This window comes from Brassica oleracea, chromosome C7 (assembly GCF_000695525.1).
Source record: "Brassica oleracea var. oleracea cultivar TO1000 chromosome C7, BOL, whole genome shotgun sequence".
Taxonomy (NCBI): Eukaryota; Viridiplantae; Streptophyta; class Magnoliopsida; order Brassicales; family Brassicaceae; genus Brassica; species Brassica oleracea.
In genome coordinates, this window is record NC_027754.1 from 13683870 (window position 1) to 13703147 (window position 19278).

Below are 19278 nucleotides of genomic sequence, written 5' to 3' on the forward strand. Positions count from 1 at the left end.
ACTAACTTGAAGGTCTTCTGGAAGAAAAAACCCTGGACGACTAACTGGACGACCTTCTGGACGACTTACTTGAAGGTTGTTCACGTTATTTCTTACATTGTGGTTTCGTATGGCCAGTATCCTTGCATTTTGAGCATCAATAAACCCTGTGTTGCTTCCGGGGTTTGCGTCCTCTCATCCTGGATAACTCCAACCAAGATTGCCATCTTGATTTCTTATGTGTTCCCGGACCACGCTTTTCATCCGGAGGAAAGCATTTGGCGTTCCTCAACTTGTTGTCCAACACAAGGATATATATTCTCTAAGTATCCTGCAAACAGAAAATCCTTTGAGTACACTGGACATACAAGTGTGGAGATATGCAAACCAGCAGAAGTTCCAGCAGCTATAGTATGAGAGCAAGGTATTTTCTCCACTGCATAGACACCACAATCACACTTTCCATGTTCCAAATCAACCACACAGTCCATTTTGCCACCTTTCACAAAGAATCGCCATCCATCAATTGGTTGTACCGTCATCATATATGCTATCTCCGATCGAACATCAAGCAAGTATTCAACACCTCGACTATGTCTGGAGCCTGCATCATTTCTGCTGGTAATGAGTAGGTTATCTCCACAGATTTTGTGCTCATGTCCGGGTTATAATATTCTTGAGCCATTGCAAGAAGTTCAGCATGTGTCGAACCTTCCCCAAAAAAAAAATGATTCTCGCTCCTTTGACATTATCAACCACAAAATCCCAACGGCAATCTTTCAACAACCATTCTCCATACACTGCATGTAACTGGAGCATCATCTACAAAAATTCAAAATAAAACACATAAATAAACATGGAGAAAATGAAAGTTTACTAAACATTGACGCAGACGACATACCAGTAAGTCGTCCAAACAGGTCATTTTTGCAATTGAATTTTAAATAGGAGTCGTCCAGCTTTGTTTGTTAAAAAAAACCCTAGACGATCTAGGATAAACGGGTTAGTTTTGCATTTGACCGAATTGTGTCAGATATTTGACTTTTCCTGGACGACTTACCAGTAAGTTGTCTTTGGGTAAACAAAAATTTCAATATTTTATTAAAGCTAGACGACTTATTTGTAAGTCTTCTCAGGTTAGTTTTCAATTCGAAAAAGAAACTTAAATATTTAACTTTACCCAGACAACTTACTTGAAAGTCGTCCAGGTAGACGACGTACGAGTACGACGTACGAGAAAGTCGTCTGAGATAAGCAAGGTGTGACCAGAATCTAGGAAATAAATCTGGACGACTTTGTTTATCCTGGACGACTTTCAAGTAAGTTGTCTTACTTGACAACTTCCGCGTAAGTCGTCTGGGAAAAGTTAAATATTTAAGTTTTATTTTCTAATTGTAAAAGTAACCTGAGACGACTTATAGATAAGTCGTCCAGCTTTAATAAAATATTAAAATTTTTGTTTTCCCGGAGACGACTTATTGGTAAGTCGTCCAGGAAAAGTCAAAAAGCTGACACAATTCGGTCAAATGCAAAACTAGCTTGTTTATCCTAGACGACTTCTCTACGGTATTCTCTAGATTTTTTTTTAACAAACAAAAATGACGACTTACAAGTAAGTCGTCTGTTTGACCAGAAGACTTACCCGTAAGTCTTCTACAGCCAGACTATTTACGGGTAAGTCTTCTACACGAACTCTGGAAAAAATTTCAATTTCATACCTTAAACTAGTGAGATGACTTCCTTAGCACACATAATCTTTTCCTACCACCCAGAATCTCAAACGAAAGTAACCCACCAAGAATAGTATGCTTGAATGGCTCTATCAACCATAAAAAAATTTTGAATCAAAAGCTTGAATTTTTGGATGAATATGAAGGCAAAGTGAAAGAGATGTTGTTTTTAGTTCATAACAAGTGAGAAAGAGAGAATGTAAATCGATTTTAGGTGCATTAAGAGCTTCAAATTGGTTGTTCATGGTGGTTGGGGTATTGATGACAATGACAATCTTGTAATTACCTGAAGATGATGAGGGTGAGAGAGTAAAAATGTCATTTTCGGAAAAAAAAAAATAAAAAAAAATTGTTGGTATTTTCGTGAATTATATAAACTTGTGGGGTAAATAGAACAAAAAAAAATTCAAGAAAAGTATGGATTAGTTTTAAATTTGACTTTGAATTTTGATTCAATATTGCAAAAAACACTAAATAAAAAGGTGAATCACAAAAGTTGTAAACCAAATGAAATAAAAATACCAAAAACCAAACATTAACCGAACTTAATACCGCGTTGGACCGATATTTGATTGACACCATATAGGTGTGTCTACCACTTGGATCACGAAATCTGACTTGTCTCCTCCATTAACCATCCTCGCCAGATTAACTTCCCATCTTTCTCTCTTTGTTCTAAAGATGCAAGCTTTATACATATTCGTCGTCTCTCTTCTTCTCACCCTCAGTTACAGGGTTCGTTCTTCTATTCTCTGCTCCCACGGAATACAAAATCTATGTCTTACGGATCTGACTTTGAGTTTTGATAAATTGGATCGGTTTTTATGATAGGGAGAAGCCACTGGTTCTGTTTTCTTCGTTGATGGATCCAACAACCAATACCTTCGTCCACCTTCAGACCAGGTAATCATTCTCCCTTGCCTCATTTTGAGTTCCAATCTCAAATCTTTCCTGGTTTCTTCGACATTGGTCTTTGTTAGAAATTACGTTCTTCTTTTCATCATACAATTTACTTTTGAGTGTTTGGGTTAGCATCAAGTGGTGGGTAATCACGTTACGTATAGTTTACTTTCTTCCTTTGATATGAAAATCCACAGGCGCTTCCCATGTCTCTCTCTGAAGTATCTGCAGCAGTATCTGCCTTGTTGGGTTTTTCTCCTCCAGCTACTTTGACACCTGATGGCTCCTTCAAGGTTTTTAAAATGCTCTTACAAATTTTGCTAGTTTATATTCTTGGTTAAAGCCCTCTACTTACTTGATCATCCTTTTTTTTTTTTTTTCCGTTGTAGCTGAACAAGATTCTAAAACCTAATCCATTTGAGAGGCCTCGTGCTGCTTTTGTGCTAGAAATCGCTGGAGCTGATGGTATGCTACTAAATACACTGGAAACCTTTCGTGTTCTGTTCTGACATGAACCAAAAATCTTTTATGTCGGAATTTTGAAGTGTTTGTTTTGACGTGCAGATGCGCTTGTGGAAACCTTACCTAGTCATTCTTTCTTGGGCAATGCTGTGAGAGGCAGTATCAGTTCTGATTCTGACAACGCTGCTATTGAACTTCCAGGTGCCGTGATAGCTTGAGTAGCAGAACTATCTGATAAAGCATGAATAATAGTTTGCAGTGTCCTCATTTGGGTTCAAGTCTTCCTTTAAATACATTACGTTAAACTTTTTCCAAAATTCTCCAGAAAGTGGAGTGGCTGTTATGTCTGCCAATGGACCCTCATCTGATGTGACTGACAAAGACATGAATGAGTTTGTAAGTTGACAGTTCCTTTCATTCAAAGTAAATAACACTTTTTATGCCTTTTTTCATTTTAATAGTTAATGGTTTGTTTATGTTATCCGTAGGCATCTTGGTTGGGTGGATCATATGTGGCTGGCTCTGCTGAACCGTTGACTGGATTGCTTAGTATCCCTCTGTCTGGTGGGGCAAACGTGGACTTCCATTTGGAAAAGGTGATTTTTTTAAGTTCTATGAAGTTGTATGGTTTCCAAGGATGAGGTTCCGGAATTGCTTGTAGATATTGTGAGTTCCGTTCCGTTTGAAGAAAGCTTTTGACTTTTGTTACCTATGTGCAGGAAGCAGCGAGGAAATTTGCATCGAACCTTTTGGCTCTATATAAGAATATAAGAGGGGTAGTCAATCTACGTGAGGATTTATCTCATGCTGAGTTAACGGTTGGACGGTTTGGCGGTATCGATGTAAGAATTGTCCTTGGTTCTGTTTCTTTTTCTTGCAAAGCTTGTCCTGCAGAGTTTGTCATTATTGTGCCTAATATCATTTACTCTCGCTTGAAATTACAGGCTTTAGCACAGGAGTATGGACAAGGTATGGCTAAGCAAGGGATGGATGTACTGCTTGCCACACTGTCAAAGCTATTCAATCTGTTGGAGACATCTCACAAAGGTGAAATGTCCCTGTGATTTGATAAAACTCATTTTCAATAGATGTGCCTTAGAAAGTAGCTCAAGATGGTGGATGCTTTGAATGAACAATGGAAATACTACATACTTAATCATCTTTACTGTTTTGTATGTAAGCTGAGAAATGTTTGTGCTGTTGCAGGCCAAATTGTTGGAGTGATCGTCCTTGATGAGAGAGTGAATCAAGAATCAGCCTATTTGCTGACCGTTGGGTCTTCTTCTGGTTCATCTGCAAGGTCGATGGCTGAGGTAGAGGGAGTTCCAAGTGGAGCCATTATCGCTCAAGTTATACTTGTTAGGCTGACGCTTGCATGGTTAACTGGAATAATCCTTCTCATTGCAACTATCCTTGGGGTAAGTTCACTTATCCTCTCTTAAATAAATGAATTATCGAGCAGGTTATTCTGCCAGTGTAGAGCTGAGTCTTACCACTGAACTGTCCTGCTAAAGAATCATATCGTAGTTTGTATTAATTTGTAGCTTAGTATTGAACGTATATGTCGTTGGAATTGACAGTTGTACTCTCATGGTCGTTGCAGGTGTATTTCCTTATGTACATGCCTTTGACGAAGGACACGCTCCTATATTCAAACGTTAAGCTTGATTAAGACACAAATTAGAGCTTCAAAACGTCAACTGGACACCGATGAATCTTCAGGTTGATCGGTTACATCTTTTTGTGTGTATTAAGCAAGTATTATTTGAATGTTTTAAGAGAAGGATGATACTTGTGGCCAGACCAATGGATGTGTTTATGTGTATATTGCCATAAGGTTGCATTCTCGATTTATAATTTATTTTCTTCTTACATATATGTGAGTCTCGAGTCCTAATAACAATAAAGAAAGATTTGAACACTTCATCTAATCTTCTGTTTGTTTCATGGAATATGAATTGATTATTGCAACTTGTGAACTCGTTCATCAATAACTGGAAAAAAAAATCACCAGTTTCGTGTGGTTTTTTTATTTCATTTTGATCTCGTTTTGGAAAACAAAATATATAAAACGTCGTGCAGACATGTTTTTTTTTGGTCATGCAGACATGTTTTCGTTTAGTTTTGATTCAGGTTAGTTTGATTCGCTGTATCACTATTGAGACAAACTTTACCAATTGAAGACGTACATCATATGACCAAAAGATATAGTTTTTTATTCAAAAATGATTGCATATATTCAATGGGTGAAGACAATTAACACGCGGAATGATATACTGGTAATGATTCTTACCTTTTCCTTTCTGCAACATTGCGAATGTAAGAGATCGACATTGTGAGAAATTGGCTGCAGCTTGAACTATAGCTGTAAATCTGCTTTCTTCAGCTGAGTTTCCGAATGAATCATTCAGTGATTTTTCCCCGGCCATGTATCCTTTAGGAGTACAAGGTCATTAACCATTCCTTTTCTTGTAGAGTTGTATGCCTTCAAACATTTTGGGTGACCATTAAAATAGGAATACAAATGAGTAGGAAATGAATGAATAGAAACAAAATAAAAAGAATGAAAATGTATATTTATTCCTTTGTTCCATATAAATTTTGATAAAAAATATTTTTTTTATAGTTTCTTAAAATTTAAGGAATGACAAAGAATCAAACGTAGCGAAAATTCTCCAAAAATTATGTAATTTTGAAGGAATAAGTAAGAATTGACTATTCTTCCATATATGGAGAAAATAAGAGATTATTTCAAATGGCCGGTACCGGGCCCTGAGGCCAAGCAAAGGAAGCTACAGCTTGTAGCCCTAATATTTTTATAGATAATACCCGGCAAAAAATTGACAAAACTCTAGTTAGTGGTAGAATGTTCTTTTAATAGTTGTCAGCTTAGGTGTTCGATGCAAGTGGCTAAACTCAAAAGTGCACTTTACAAGCTCACTAAACAAAAGTGAATAATCTAAGAATTTGTCAACATCTAACCTGAGTTCTGGAGTGATTCATATAAATCTTCCTGTGCTGTGTCCTGCGAAGCAGCTACAAAAAGTTAAATTTTAACTTGTTGAAAACTAACAAAGGATAAAAAAAATTCCTTTTTTTCTTGAGTTACACTCAACAGACAAATGCTCTCTCTCTGCTCCTCAAAAAATTTAACCTGTCCATAGTGGAGGAAGCTGTGACTGTAGATTTTGTATGCAACACCTACATAGGATATGGTACGCGAGAACTCAGGAGGCACAACCTCACTTGACACAAATGCCACCTAAAAACGAAATCACACATGAGCATTTTCCGATGAAGACGAACAAAAAGGGACGAGAGAAAGTTAAACCTGTGCAGAGTGCAGAAGCCCCTCCGAGTTCAACAATCCCTGTTGTTTGTAACGGATCACCGCCAAGCGAACCAAATGCATAATTGGCAATAACCCAAGCATATATACCTTCATCAGATCCTACACAAAACAATTTTAACAACACTGATAAGTAGTAGTACTAACAACAACAAGAAGAGTCACAAAACCACCAACTAACCAGAAATAACAGAAGCCCATTCGTCTAGAAACGTAAAGCCAGAGGATCTAAGAACCTTTCTTGAAACTTGAAGAATATGTTCCTGAACAGTCTCATACCAGCAGTAGCCATCAGCCTGACTGATATCAGTCACCTTCAACACTCCAACCGGAATAAATGCTTTGGCGAAATACACGAGATCCGCCGCAGGATTATCAGAGTAGGCCGATAATCCAGGAGTGAGCTTTTAGCTAAGGTAATTCACCTCACCAAAATCGAAAATGGGCTTACCGGACTCAATCCAGTACCTAAAAAGATGAACTCGGGTCCCCGAACGAACTTGTCACATTCCATCTTGAAGAGGACAACTCAATGTTTGAATAGCAAACAAACAGTAACCCCAACGTGATAGTGATGATTAGCAGGAGAATTGATTTCGACTTGGGTTTAGTGAATGTGTACCACCGCGATCGTCGGTGGTGGTCTGGTAAAATCTGAACCATGAGAGGATCCTCCATCATCTCCGATTTCTTTTTTTTTTTTTTTTTACAGATTCTAAGGTTCTTCCTTTTACGTTTAGAACCTGACTTAAGAAATAGGAGTTCCGAAAAAAATGGACAGCCTCCCGCCGATGAAGCTTCTGACACTGGTTCTTTGCTTTCGTAGTGGAGAAGAAGTTGGTCACTGGACGCGCGTATTATACAAAACTTTACATCTAATATTCCAACTAACTCGGTTTTGGTTCGGGTCATAGATGCCTTAATCTTTTAATCAGAAGTGCTAAACTAGTGGTGCATATGTTAAAGAAATGCTTTTATTAAAATGTCGAAATCACAAAGCTTACTACCGTAGATATATATATTAACAAACAACAATGGATATAGTTTTTTTTAGCAACTTACTTATTTCACAAGCAAGAAAAGGCAAGCAAATATTTGGTATTATTGTGGTTACATTTTTAAAGTATAGTAAAACTTTTAATTATGCTTAACGGGCCGCATTTTTGTCGTCTGGTTTAGACGCCACACGAGTCCGGACCGGCACTGGTAGTCCCAGTGTCGAGCCTATATAAGCTCAGGTCATAGTTCAATATAAATTACCCTTTATCATTGAAAGTAATAAAAAACAGTTTTTTTTTAAACAAAGTTGTGAATACTTTGTTTTTAGTTCTCTAGCTCTTTGTGTATGATTCACTAAGACCTATTCAGCCCAGGTCCAGGGAGCCTTGTGTGATTCAAGACTATCTGTTCGTCCATTGATTGAGAGAATCAATCCATATCCATCTATCGGCCAAGGCTTGAGTGTTATACAACCATCACGCTTAGCTCCATTGCATCAATCAATCCAACCATTCTTCTCATCACCTTATTATCTGTTTTGTTATCAGTATCATTCGCATCCCATTCATCTTTCAATTCTTTCAGGTTATCAAGTTGGATATTGGCCATATCGACCATTAGACCTCATCTAGGGTCAATCTGATTTGAACCTCAGAAACCAATTTGGTCGACCCAAAATTTGGGCTGTATCATTTGGTATCAGAGCTCAAGCTCCTGAATCTGGTGATATCAATCCATTCATCATCTCTTTTGCATTTGTTTCATTTATAAAATCATAAAAACCCATAAGAATCGCATTGTTTGCATTTTTTCTGTCCATTTTTTTCATTTGCTTGTTCTTAGTGTTTAAAACCAGGGAGAGTCACGACAAAGATGACCATTTACTTGTTTTGATTCGTATAAATATGAAAAGCCAAAAGAAATCGTGTTTGCATTAAGTTGTTTGCTTAGTTCCCATTTCGGTTTATTCACTTACTATAAAAAAAAAAAAATCTCAAGAAGTCTTCTCGGATTAGTTAAAAACATTAGTAAACATAAATATTTGAAATCTCGTAATTCTCACCAAATAAGTTACGAATTTCATCCAGAAGACCCAATATTGACTAATACACATGAATTAATAAAAAAACAAGGTTAAGACATGCGCCTTGCGCGGAACGAACGTTATATATACTATTTTTATGTATTATATGTTCCTTTACATATTTATAAAATAATAAATATATATTGAATAATTAAAAAGTCAGTAACTATTACATATATAATTAAATTGATGTGAACACATAAATAAATTTCATTACTCCAAACAATCAATTTTTCTATTTTATATGGTATATAATTAAATTTAAATGACGTTAACATATATTGTGTATTTTCAGTATTGATATATATTAAATGATGCTTTCTTCTCATATGATTTTTTTAATCATTTGTATATTTGTATAACAAATACATTAAATCACTAATAACAAAATTTTTATTGTGTGATTAATAGTTTTAGTAATTCATAAATTTCTAAAAAGTTCAAGGAAAAGTTTAAAATTTAAATATTAAGTTGTCAATATTTGTTCAATAGGTTTTACCAAAAATACGTTTACAAAGAAAATTTCGAAATTAAAATATTTATATATTTTATATGGTATATAGTTTAATTTAATATATATATATATATATATATATGTATATATATATAAACCTTATACACTTATTATTTACTAAATGAAATTTCTTAATTATATGATTTTGTAATCATTTGTATTTTATCATAACAAAAACAATTAAACCATGAATCACAAAAGTTTGAAGGTGAGACTTTTAACAGTTTTAGTAATTTATATTCATTTTTAAAAAATATAAATATAATATATACAGAAAAATCTAAATTTTTATTATATGGTTAATGTAGTTGTTTAATTTATTTTATTAATTAAAATTAAACAAATGTGATAGAGAATATACTAATTTTTATCAAATATTTATTATTCAAAATCATTAATTTTCATATATATGCTTTAGCGATATGAGGCAATTATGTAATTTTTATTTAAGGAAATAATGAAAAACATTAATAATGAATTTATGGTTAGTTTAATAAAAAGCTTATTATTATTTAAATTGACCAACCTAATTCTCTAAAGATTCTAAAACTCATTGCGGTGATGACACATGGCTACCTCAAATGTTGTAATGCTTCTCTTTTAATATATAGGGGATATTAAAAAAAAATCATTTTAATTGTAGAGAACGTTAATGTTTAAAACTTCCTAACAATTCTTCTATTTAGGTCATTTTTACAATTGCAAATTTACGAAGGAAAACTTTTTAGGAAGTCTACTCTATATAAAACATCTTGAAAAGTCTTCATTTGTAAATATTGGCTTACTTTTGAATTTAAAAAATTCTCGAAAATGCGAGAGAAGACTTTTCAAGAAGTCTTCTCTGGCATTTTCAAGAAGTCTACCTCGGATACTTCTCAATATCGCAAGAAGTCTACCTCAGATACTTTTGCAATTAACTATATTTGATTTTTACAGAGAAGACTTTTTTAGAAGTCTTCCGCCGGAAGAATTCTAGAGAAGTTTTCTCTCGTAACCAAAGGTTTGACTAAAACCTGGAATAAAATTTTAGAAGTCTTCTAAAATTTGAGAAGACTTCTTTAAAAAGTTAAATTTCTGAAAATTTTCGGTCAATTGCAAAACTAACCTGTTTATTCGAGTTTTTTTGGGTTTTTTGCTTAATAAAGTTAGAAGACTTCCCTAGAAGTCTTATGAAAGTCTTCCCGAAGTCTTCTGAAAGTCTTCGCGAACAGATCTGAGAAAAAAAACGATATCATACCTTGAACCTGTGAGATGACTTGCTTAGCTTCTCCAAGCATCCAGAACTTCACTACAAAAGTTACCAAGTCGTTAATGACCATGAATCATGAGTGTCAATGTCTCTATAAACCTTACGAAGCTTGGAATCAAAACCTTGGGTTTTTAGATGATGAAGAGAGAGTGAAAGAGGTGATTTGTGTGCATAAGTAAAGATATATGAAGAGTAAAAATCGAAACTTTGGTGGATTAAAAGCTTCAAATTGGTTGTTCATGGTGGCTAGTGTATTGATGGCAATTGAAATATTGTAAAAACTTGGTGAAAATGAGGATGATAATGTAAAAGACTCATTTTCAAAAAAAAAGAAAAAAAAGTAATGGCATTTTCGTGAATAATTTGAACTTTTAGGGTGAATAGAAAAAAAAAGTTTCAAAAAGAAACATATGTTATTTTTGTGTTTGACTTGAAATTTTAGATCATATTTGGAAAAAGTCCAAGTAATTATATATTCATAATGTAAAAGTATATAAAATGTAATGTATTTAATTTTGGACATATAATTTGGATTTAAAGAACAATAGATATTTGGTAAGTATAATAACTCTTTTGTTTTCTAGTTCTTTTTATCACAATGGATTTTGAAAATCACATAGATACATATGATATTCTGAAAGTTAAGTTTAATGATTAAAAATGAATAAAATTTATCTTTCAATAACACTAGATTTAATTAGAATTAAAGCCTTTAAAAAAAACTAAACTTTTTAAATGAGGATTTGAAAGGAATATCTGTCCATTAATCATGCTCTTTACGCACGTTCTAAGTCCAAATAACATGATCCAAGTTATATGTAGATTGAACTTAGTCTTATATCTCTTAATCTAAATAACCTTGTCCAATTAAATACACCACTGAAACAAAACTTGCCAAACAAATTGAAGTACACTATATGACCAAAAGGTAGAGAATTTTATCCAAAGATAATGCATGTTTGGTGATAAACAAACAAACAAAAACTTATACAAAACATTTATTTGAACATGAGTATGACGAAACAAATGTTTCGGTCTGACCCTCCGACCAAACTAAAGTGTTCAATGCAAATAGTCTATTTAATTTTGGCGGTTCATAGACTCGTTTGAGGTTTGGCTTTGTAGGCAATGCGTCTGGTCACAGTGCGCATTGTCACGAATTCCTCTGCAGAAGATGGATGTATCCCAACCTGTGTGTTTTTGTTCACAATGTTAATTTTTATTTTCATGTAGAGAAACTTCGAACTGTTGAAATGAAAACGCAAGTGTTCTGATTCATTTTACTAACCGTGCTGTCAAACTGTGCTTTGGTTGCTCCACACTTGAGCGCAATTGCAATCCCCTGCATTTAGTAATAAAAGACGCTAAAAGCATGAGACACCACCAAATCAATCTCTAGTCCATTTACAAGATTGAGTTTTGGTCTATAAACTTAAGGGTCAACACTTATCAAACTCAAATCAGGTTCTCTTCTATCAATGAATCTCCTATGTAGGTTACAAGAAATATTTCCTTGCTGTCGTCTCACTTGTCCAAATAATTTCAATATAACATAAGTGATTTTTGTCCTTTACGTTATTAGGTGCCTAGGTGGCATTAAACCCATGCACTACTGACTGCATTATAGCAACTAGCTGAGAAGTAAATAAAGAGTAGAAGCTATCATTTAAGAAAACTTGCCTGCATGATCTCAGCTGCATCTGGACCGCACATGGATGCTCCAATAACCTTATCAGTCTTCTCATCAACTATAAGCTTCATTAATGTCTTTTCCTGCCGTCTATCCGCAAAAGAAAGATGTGATTAGATCAAAGATTTATGTTACATTCCTCAAACAGTGATCAGGTGCAAAAGGCATGTTGAAGAAGAACCATGAAGTTTCATACAAAACAACATCAAGAATTGTGTGTGTTGTTATAAATATTATGCAGTAAAAATAGAATTTGAACGCTAGCATACCCAGAAATGGTGTTCTTCATAGGGTTGAAGCCAGAGGTGAAAACCAAAATATCCCCGGCCGCTTTTTCTACTGCCTCTTCTTCGCTGAGACCCACCACAGCTAGTGGTGGTATGCTGCCAAACAGAGAAGATAAAGATACAATCATACAAACCTCTAAGACAAATTCAGAGTATATCCTATAAGAAAGACTGCTTACCAAAATACAGCACAAGCTACATTGGTGTAGTCTGCTTTAGTAGGCTTCCCACCAAAGACAGTGTTCTGCAAACATCAAATGACAATCCCATTTAACAAATGGATTACATCATTAGACATTCACAGACACAAAAGTTGAAAGATTTATAAGTGCAAGAATAGAGGCACAAACCGCAAAGCAGGTGGCCTCCATTAACGCAACAGGTGTAAGGTTAATTCGGTTTGTAGCATCTCCCACAGCCCATATGCTAGGTATGTTAGTGCGTGAGTACTCATCAACCTGCGGATAATGTATTGAATTAGCAGCTGCAAGAGCACAAGTTACAAAATCTGTAATAGTGGGAAAGTTGTGTCGACCTTTACAGCTCCAGCCTGATCAAGTTCAACACCAACAGCTTCTAAATTCAATCTCTTGGTATTAGGAATCCTTCCTGTAGTAGATATAAACAGAAGATCCTCTCAGACAGCTCCATGAAAATATGAAATAACAAGTATATTCCTTAATGGTAAAGTTCAAGAGAAGAGAGGAAGCAAAAAAAAAAACGCACAAACATATACTGTTTTGTAAACAATAAAGCCAAACACCGAGGTACATGTATTAAAGTAGAATAGAACGGGTTAGAGAAGTTACCAGTAGCAAATAGTACAACATCTGCCACGAATTCTTCCCCATGAGAGGAGATTACTTTTATCCCGTCGTCTGTTTTTATCAACTAAATTAAAAATATGTTCAGTGAAGGATGAACGAACTGATGAAACGAGTCACAAGATATGTAAAGAGTAATGAGACATGAAAATTAGCAATCATATTCAGATACCTCAGCCAAACTTGTTTGTGGGTGCAGATTGATACCCCTTCCTTCAAGATTCCTAGCCACAAGTGCCCTCATCTCGTCATCAAAGCCCCTGAATAAGTAAAACTTTAGAAACAATTAAGAAAGTTGGCTGCATTGGACCCAGGAACAAAAAAAGAAAGAAGACAAGATTGGGGTGTGCACCTTAGTGGAAGTTCCTTTCTGAAGAATAAGTCTACAGTAGCACCCATTCCACGCCAAATTGATGCAAACTCCACAGCAATGTACCTGATTAGAAAGTAAATACAAACCATTAATAGGAGTGACATGGTAGGTAGGTACATGAGGAGGAAAACATTACCCTCCTCCAAGCACTATAGCACGCTTAGGAAAATCTTCCAAACTTAAAGCTTCGTCAGATGTAATAGCCAGCTCCTGAAAGAGACCATTTTATGTAAGAAAAACACAGTGGACTATCCATAATACCAGCTGGTGTATTCACAGAGACACTTACATGTCCAGGGATGTTGGGCTTCTGTGCCCGACTGCCAGTGGCAATCAAAATGTGCTTGGCGGTGTAACTAATTTTGGTGCCATCGATTTGTCTGACCTCCACTTCGTTGGGACCAACTATTCTTCCTTCACCTTCATACAACTTCACAGCAGCATTCGCCAACAACCGCTTGTAAATATTGTTCAGTCTTAATATCTCATCAGTCTGCACATCAAGGAAAAATTAAACAGAGTCAATACTGCTGTTTAACACCAAAACGTTACCATCACTCGACTCAAGTTGTAAGGATAAACTAGGGCAAGTGTATCCCGTGTACACTATTTTACTCATTCAAGAAAATCATATAAAATATACAAGGAAGGCACTGTAGCATACCTTCTTTTGAAGAAGCTTCTTCCAATTGAAGTCGACATTCCCATTGATTTCCCACCCATAGTTTCTAGCATCCTGCCACAAACATAACACTCAAAGCATTTATAGCCTAAAACAGCAATACGATTGTGGGCAAACACGACTAACAAAAACGTTTCTCTAACAGCTAAACATTCAATGGATAAAAGGAAGGAAAAAGGATGGATTTTTTACACACCTCAAGTTCACCACCATAAGTCGCACCATAGACGAGAATCTTTTTGGGAACACAACCACGAATAACACACCTGAAAAGCCCGCCCCAACCAAAGTGGAAACAAAGACTCAAAAGATGTGGTCTTTATGCACAAGGAAGCATATAGGCAGGGATAACTTACGTGCCCCCAACACCTCCAATCTCCTCGGAGCTAATAGGGTGAAAGGGAAGCTCACAAATACCAACCTATATTCAGAACAACAACAACACCATATCCATAACTTAGCCAATCAAACACACATACAACATAAGAATGTAATCACAACACTGTTCCTGTAAATGTTACCTTGGCACCATTGTTAGCAGAAAACCTAGCCGCACGAACACCGCCGCTCCCGGCACCGATGACAAACAAATCAAAATCATAGTGAGTCTCGGTGGCTTCTTCCGCCGCTGCGGCGTTGTTAAGCTCTCCATCAGAAAGCATCTTCCTCGCCATGACTGATGATGAATCACAACTCACGCACGGGAAAAAGGGAAATCAAACCAATAAGAAAAAGCGAATCTCGAATCAGTTAAACAAAAAAAAAAAGAAAAGGCCCGATCGAAAGGGAGGGTGATGAGATCTTCTCGAAGAGGCGGAAACGAAATCAGACAAAGGAGAAGGAGTGAGTACCTCTCTAAGATGGTGTGTGTGTGTAATACGAGAACACTACTTAAGATGTACACACAAAGGACGGTCCAAATAAAACTAATGAAGTAATGATTGTGTGTATGAAATGGGGATCTCTCTCAAGGGGGTTTTGATGATCGCGAACAAAATCCTTTTTATATTTGTTTCAAATTTTTTTTATTTTTTTGGTTAAGAATGGTCTTATGTTCTGATGACCGTCTACTTAATTTCGGAAATATAAATGATTGTTTTTTGGGAAAATTCTGAAAAAAAAAGACATTTTCAACTTGGATTTGTCGTAATAGGACCTGTCCAAGATTATTTAAGTAACTAGGATTTATTTTCCTTTTAATACCATTATACTCTCCAATTAATCTAATTAATTTTAATTTTTCGTATATTTAAGTTTTTATAAAGAAAGGAAAAAAGAGAAAGTGAAAAAAAAATCGTGAAAAATCTCACGTTTCTATACACTAGGTTTGCGATTACTTCTTCTGATTCTCTTAATCCTAGATTTGTTAAACCCGATTTGTCTTATTTCTTAAACTAAAATTAGTTGTATGGGTTGATTCACTTGTGCTTTCATCATATCAATATTGTTTTGGATCACTTTAAAGGTTTAAAACTTTGGAGTCTTAGGTATCTCTACTCTGTGATCTCTGTTTAGTTTATTTTTTAAAAAATGTTTCTCACATTGCAGAATTTATTCATTTCATCTAGAAGAGGATTTGTGCGCATAGCCATGGAACATGGGACACCTCTGGTTCCAGTTTTCTGCTTTGGTCAGGTAAGTAAAGTACAACAATGATGTACTCTATCTTCCAGTTTCTTTTTGTTTCATCATGTCTTTGTTTCTTCTGCAGTCGCGAGTGTATAAGTGGTGGAAGCCGAATTGGAACCTCTACCTTAAACTATCAAGAGCGATCAAGTTTACTCCCATCTGTTTCTGGGGTGTTTTTGGGTAAGTGTATGTCTTTGTTTGGGGTTACATTTTACATATAAAATCTTTAACTGAAAGAGGTATTCACATTTCGTTTTGTAGATTCCCAATACCATATCGACACCCTCTGCATGTGGTGATTGGGAAACCAATAGAAGTTAGTAAAACTCTGCAGCCAACTGATGAAGAGGTTAGTTCCCTCTTGTTCTTGGATATATGTTTTTGTAGCTTCATATAAAGATTTTACCGTGTAGAATGCTTATCATTAACTTATGGTGTTTCTGTGCATCTCAGATTGCTAAGGTACATGGACAGTTTGTGGAAGCGCTTAAGGATCTGTTTTAGAGGCACAAAACCAGATCAGGCTTCTCTGATCCGCAGTTGAACATTCTTTGAATCAAGTTGTCAAAATGTTTTTATGTATTATCCTCAAATCTTTTGTTAACTATGTATGTTTTGTCTTATACGTCTCTGTACCAACTTTGGATTATAAAGACCCATCGACTCTAAATATTATTGGTACAACAGATGGTGGTGTTATACACGTAAGAACTGCTACGTTATACAAAAAAGCTAACAATTAGATCATAACTAATTTCTTCGTGTTTTTGCCGATCCCGTTTTTCCGTATTTTCTTTTTTTTTCAAAGGAGCACGTGAATATATTCCCAGACACTTGTTGATCATGAAACTCCACTAGTCACTGCAACTTGATAATCCTAAGTCCGATTTAACATAGATTAGAATGACAGAGAGAAGAGATGTTTATGTCTATGAAGAAGAGAGAGAGATCTCAACAAAGAACGAAGGAGAAAAGATTGTGGGAGAAGGAAATTGTGGGAGAGAAGATACTAGGAGAGATTTATGGTAGATTTAACGTAGATATTAACTAAAATATGGAAATTTTCACATTTTCGTAATTTGGTTATAATATGTATCATACGTAGAATAGAACACTGTAGAGAGGGTGGGAAGTTTATTCTTCCGTACACATAACATAAGGTTAAAAGTAGAACATGTTATGACACATAAAAAAAAAAGGTAATTCATGGAGTCGTGGTTATAAATTGTAATAGAGCTAAAAGTAGACTAAAGACAATTTGTTAGAATATTACCTAGCAAAATCTACCTTAGATAGAATATATAAGAAATTTTTGTTTGTGTTATATATCGAGGATAGATATATGTATAATAATTAGAATCCGATTTCTAGATTAAGTAGATGGCCAGAATGAGTATTTTATCTGTAGCTAGGACATAAAATAAAATATGATTCCACTATTTTAAAAACAAAATTTAAACATATAAATAGTTATACTTATGTTTCTAGTGGTTTTCATATTTTTTTATATTTTTAAATTTTAATTTACTACTTTTTTCACTACAGAAAGGTAAAACCTGTCCAAAATAACCAAAAATATCAAAAGTCCTATGGAGACGAATAAAAGTCAAAAAGAGTCTATTTTTTCCAATTCTCCCTTTTTCTGATGTATATACCAACTTATAACTCTAAAACATATGCGTATTGGTGAAACCTACCAACGAAAGATATGAGAATTTCCAAAACTCATGGTCTACATTGAACGCCATAAAGCGTAGGTTAGGTGTTGTTGTTGTAAGGTTCTCTGACGTGGCGACAAACACAATTTGTTTTTCTCAACTTTTATTATATAGGAGTATTTAGCCCTGGGACGGATCTGGATATCCGGGAAATTAAGGGTATCCGGATCTGGATCCGGATCCGTCGGATCCGTGGATTTAATATCCGGATCCGGATTCGTGGTTTCCGGATATCCGGGTTTCGGATATCCGTCTCGATATTCTATTATCCGCAGATATCCGGATCCGGATCCGTCAAAATAATTAAAAATAATTTTTTTAACAAAAAATATTAATTTTTTTAATATAACACATAAATTAAATATTTATAAATATATTTATATATGTTTATAATATTGTAAAAACTAAAATATAATATTATAAGATTAATTCATGTATAAATATTAATATATCAAATATTAATATTAATAAAAATTAAAAATTTAATGTATTTTAAAAATACGGATCCGGATCCGGATATCCGGACCTAAAAATTAAGATATCCGGATTAGGATTCGGTTTGCACGGATCCAAGATTTTACTATCCGAATTCGGATCCGGGCACCCCCGATATCCTATTTTCGGAGCGGATCCGGAGCGGATCTCGGATCGAATCCGGATCTCGGATAATAAATCCCAGGCCTAGGAGTATTTGCTAAAATCAATTTAAAAAATAAATAAATAAGTCCAGACCTAATCGCAAAACATGATATTTCAGCGGAACTTTTTTTTTTTTTTTTTTTTTTTTAAAAAAAAAAAAAAAAAATCTTCCATGACATGAGAGCATGTCTGATGATAGAAAATCTCACGTTTTAAGAAGGAAAAGAAGAATTCTTATGACACTAATCAAAAAATCTAAGACATTATAAAAAAAATTATGAGGGTCAGAATGATCTTTGTGGTGAATCTTTCATAGGCCGTTTTATTAGTGTCAAGTCACCAAAATATAGTTTTGGTTTCAAATCCGTGAATCTTTGGTGTCACTTTTACTAAATCACCGCTGATATTGTGTTTCTAAAAGCAACTGAACTTTTTTTTCAACTGAACTTTTATCATATAATAATGGGAAATTTGGAAAAAAAAAACAACTAAACTACACTATTGTCCCCTAAGTACAAAATCAAATTTTGTCATTTTTGGATTTTCACTATCCTTCAAGGTTATAAAAATTCATATCAATTAATTTACAATGCAAAAAAATTAGGAAAAATATAAAACATGAAGTAGTCAAACATGTGCATATATAAAAAATATTTTTGGATTCAAAAAATATTTGGAACGGTAAATTGAAAAATAGGATAAATGTGTTAGTATATAGGATCTACCATCTACGGCAATTCAGAATATGCAGTCTAACTGAAACACACTGGTCTACAGACGGAAGAATGCGCATTACACTGGAAACATTAAGATCTACGATGGCAGAATACAAAATCAACATTTTCTTCTATGTTCTGCATTTTTGGTAGATCATAAGAAATAATAAACATTCTTATATCTTCTGTGGAAGAATATACATTCTTCTCACTTCTCATCTATCTATAATATCGGTATTCTATATCTACCACCTCATCTTTATTCTACTTTTCGTAGAATGTAATTTCTACTAGATTTTAAACATAATCCTAAAATCTAGGAAAAAACGGTTAGAAAATAATTTCTAAATCTATTAAATCTTTTTTATTTCCCTTTTTAAATCTTCTTCCCTAAATTTTAGTTTCTTCGTTCCCAGACACGATTTGGACCAAAAAATCGTGGAGCTTCATCTCT

At 34.7% G+C, this 19278-nt stretch overlaps 3 protein-coding genes and 1 pseudogene across 4 annotated transcripts; 2 read left to right on the plus strand and 2 right to left on the minus strand.

The window, feature by feature from the left end:
• The first annotated feature begins 2308 nt into the window (after positions 1-2308).
• Positions 2309-5002, plus strand: LOC106305629. Its single transcript, XM_013741981.1, has 11 exons — positions 2309-2444; positions 2541-2612; positions 2807-2902; positions 2999-3074; positions 3174-3272; positions 3397-3467; positions 3560-3667; positions 3791-3913; positions 4016-4118; positions 4278-4489; positions 4675-5002. The coding sequence occupies exons 1-11, from the start codon at positions 2391-2393 to the stop codon at positions 4741-4743; spliced, it is 1083 nt and encodes a 360-aa protein (XP_013597435.1). The 5' UTR covers positions 2309-2390; the 3' UTR covers positions 4744-5002.
• A 387-nt stretch (positions 5003-5389) lies between these two features.
• Positions 5390-7101, minus strand: LOC106302627 (annotated as a pseudogene).
• A 4009-nt stretch (positions 7102-11110) lies between these two features.
• LOC106305628 (glutathione reductase, cytosolic) lies at positions 11111-15136 on the minus strand. 2 transcript variants are annotated; one of them, XM_013741980.1, is made up of 17 exons: positions 14974-15136; positions 14644-14815; positions 14479-14543; positions 14319-14388; positions 14105-14176; positions 13730-13933; positions 13577-13650; positions 13420-13503; positions 13240-13327; positions 13053-13134; positions 12779-12852; positions 12594-12701; positions 12423-12487; positions 12226-12339; positions 11947-12046; positions 11555-11608; positions 11111-11456 (listed from the first exon to the last, which is right to left on the minus strand). In XM_013741980.1, the coding sequence occupies exons 2-17, from the start codon at positions 14794-14796 to the stop codon at positions 11361-11363; spliced, it is 1503 nt and encodes a 500-aa protein (XP_013597434.1). In that variant the 5' UTR covers positions 14797-14815; positions 14974-15136; the 3' UTR covers positions 11111-11360. The 2 variants fall into 2 exon arrangements, with proteins under 2 accessions (XP_013597434.1, XP_013597433.1); XM_013741979.1 differs by having other exon boundaries at positions 14644-14798; positions 14974-15135.
• Positions 15137-15673: 537 nt separating this feature from the next.
• Positions 15674-16262, plus strand: LOC106305630 (diacylglycerol O-acyltransferase 2-like). Its single transcript, XM_013741982.1, has 4 exons — positions 15674-15757; positions 15834-15931; positions 16013-16100; positions 16205-16262. The coding sequence occupies exons 1-4, from the start codon at positions 15713-15715 to the stop codon at positions 16253-16255; spliced, it is 282 nt and encodes a 93-aa protein (XP_013597436.1). The 5' UTR covers positions 15674-15712; the 3' UTR covers positions 16256-16262.
• The last annotated feature ends 3016 nt before the right edge of the window (positions 16263-19278 follow it).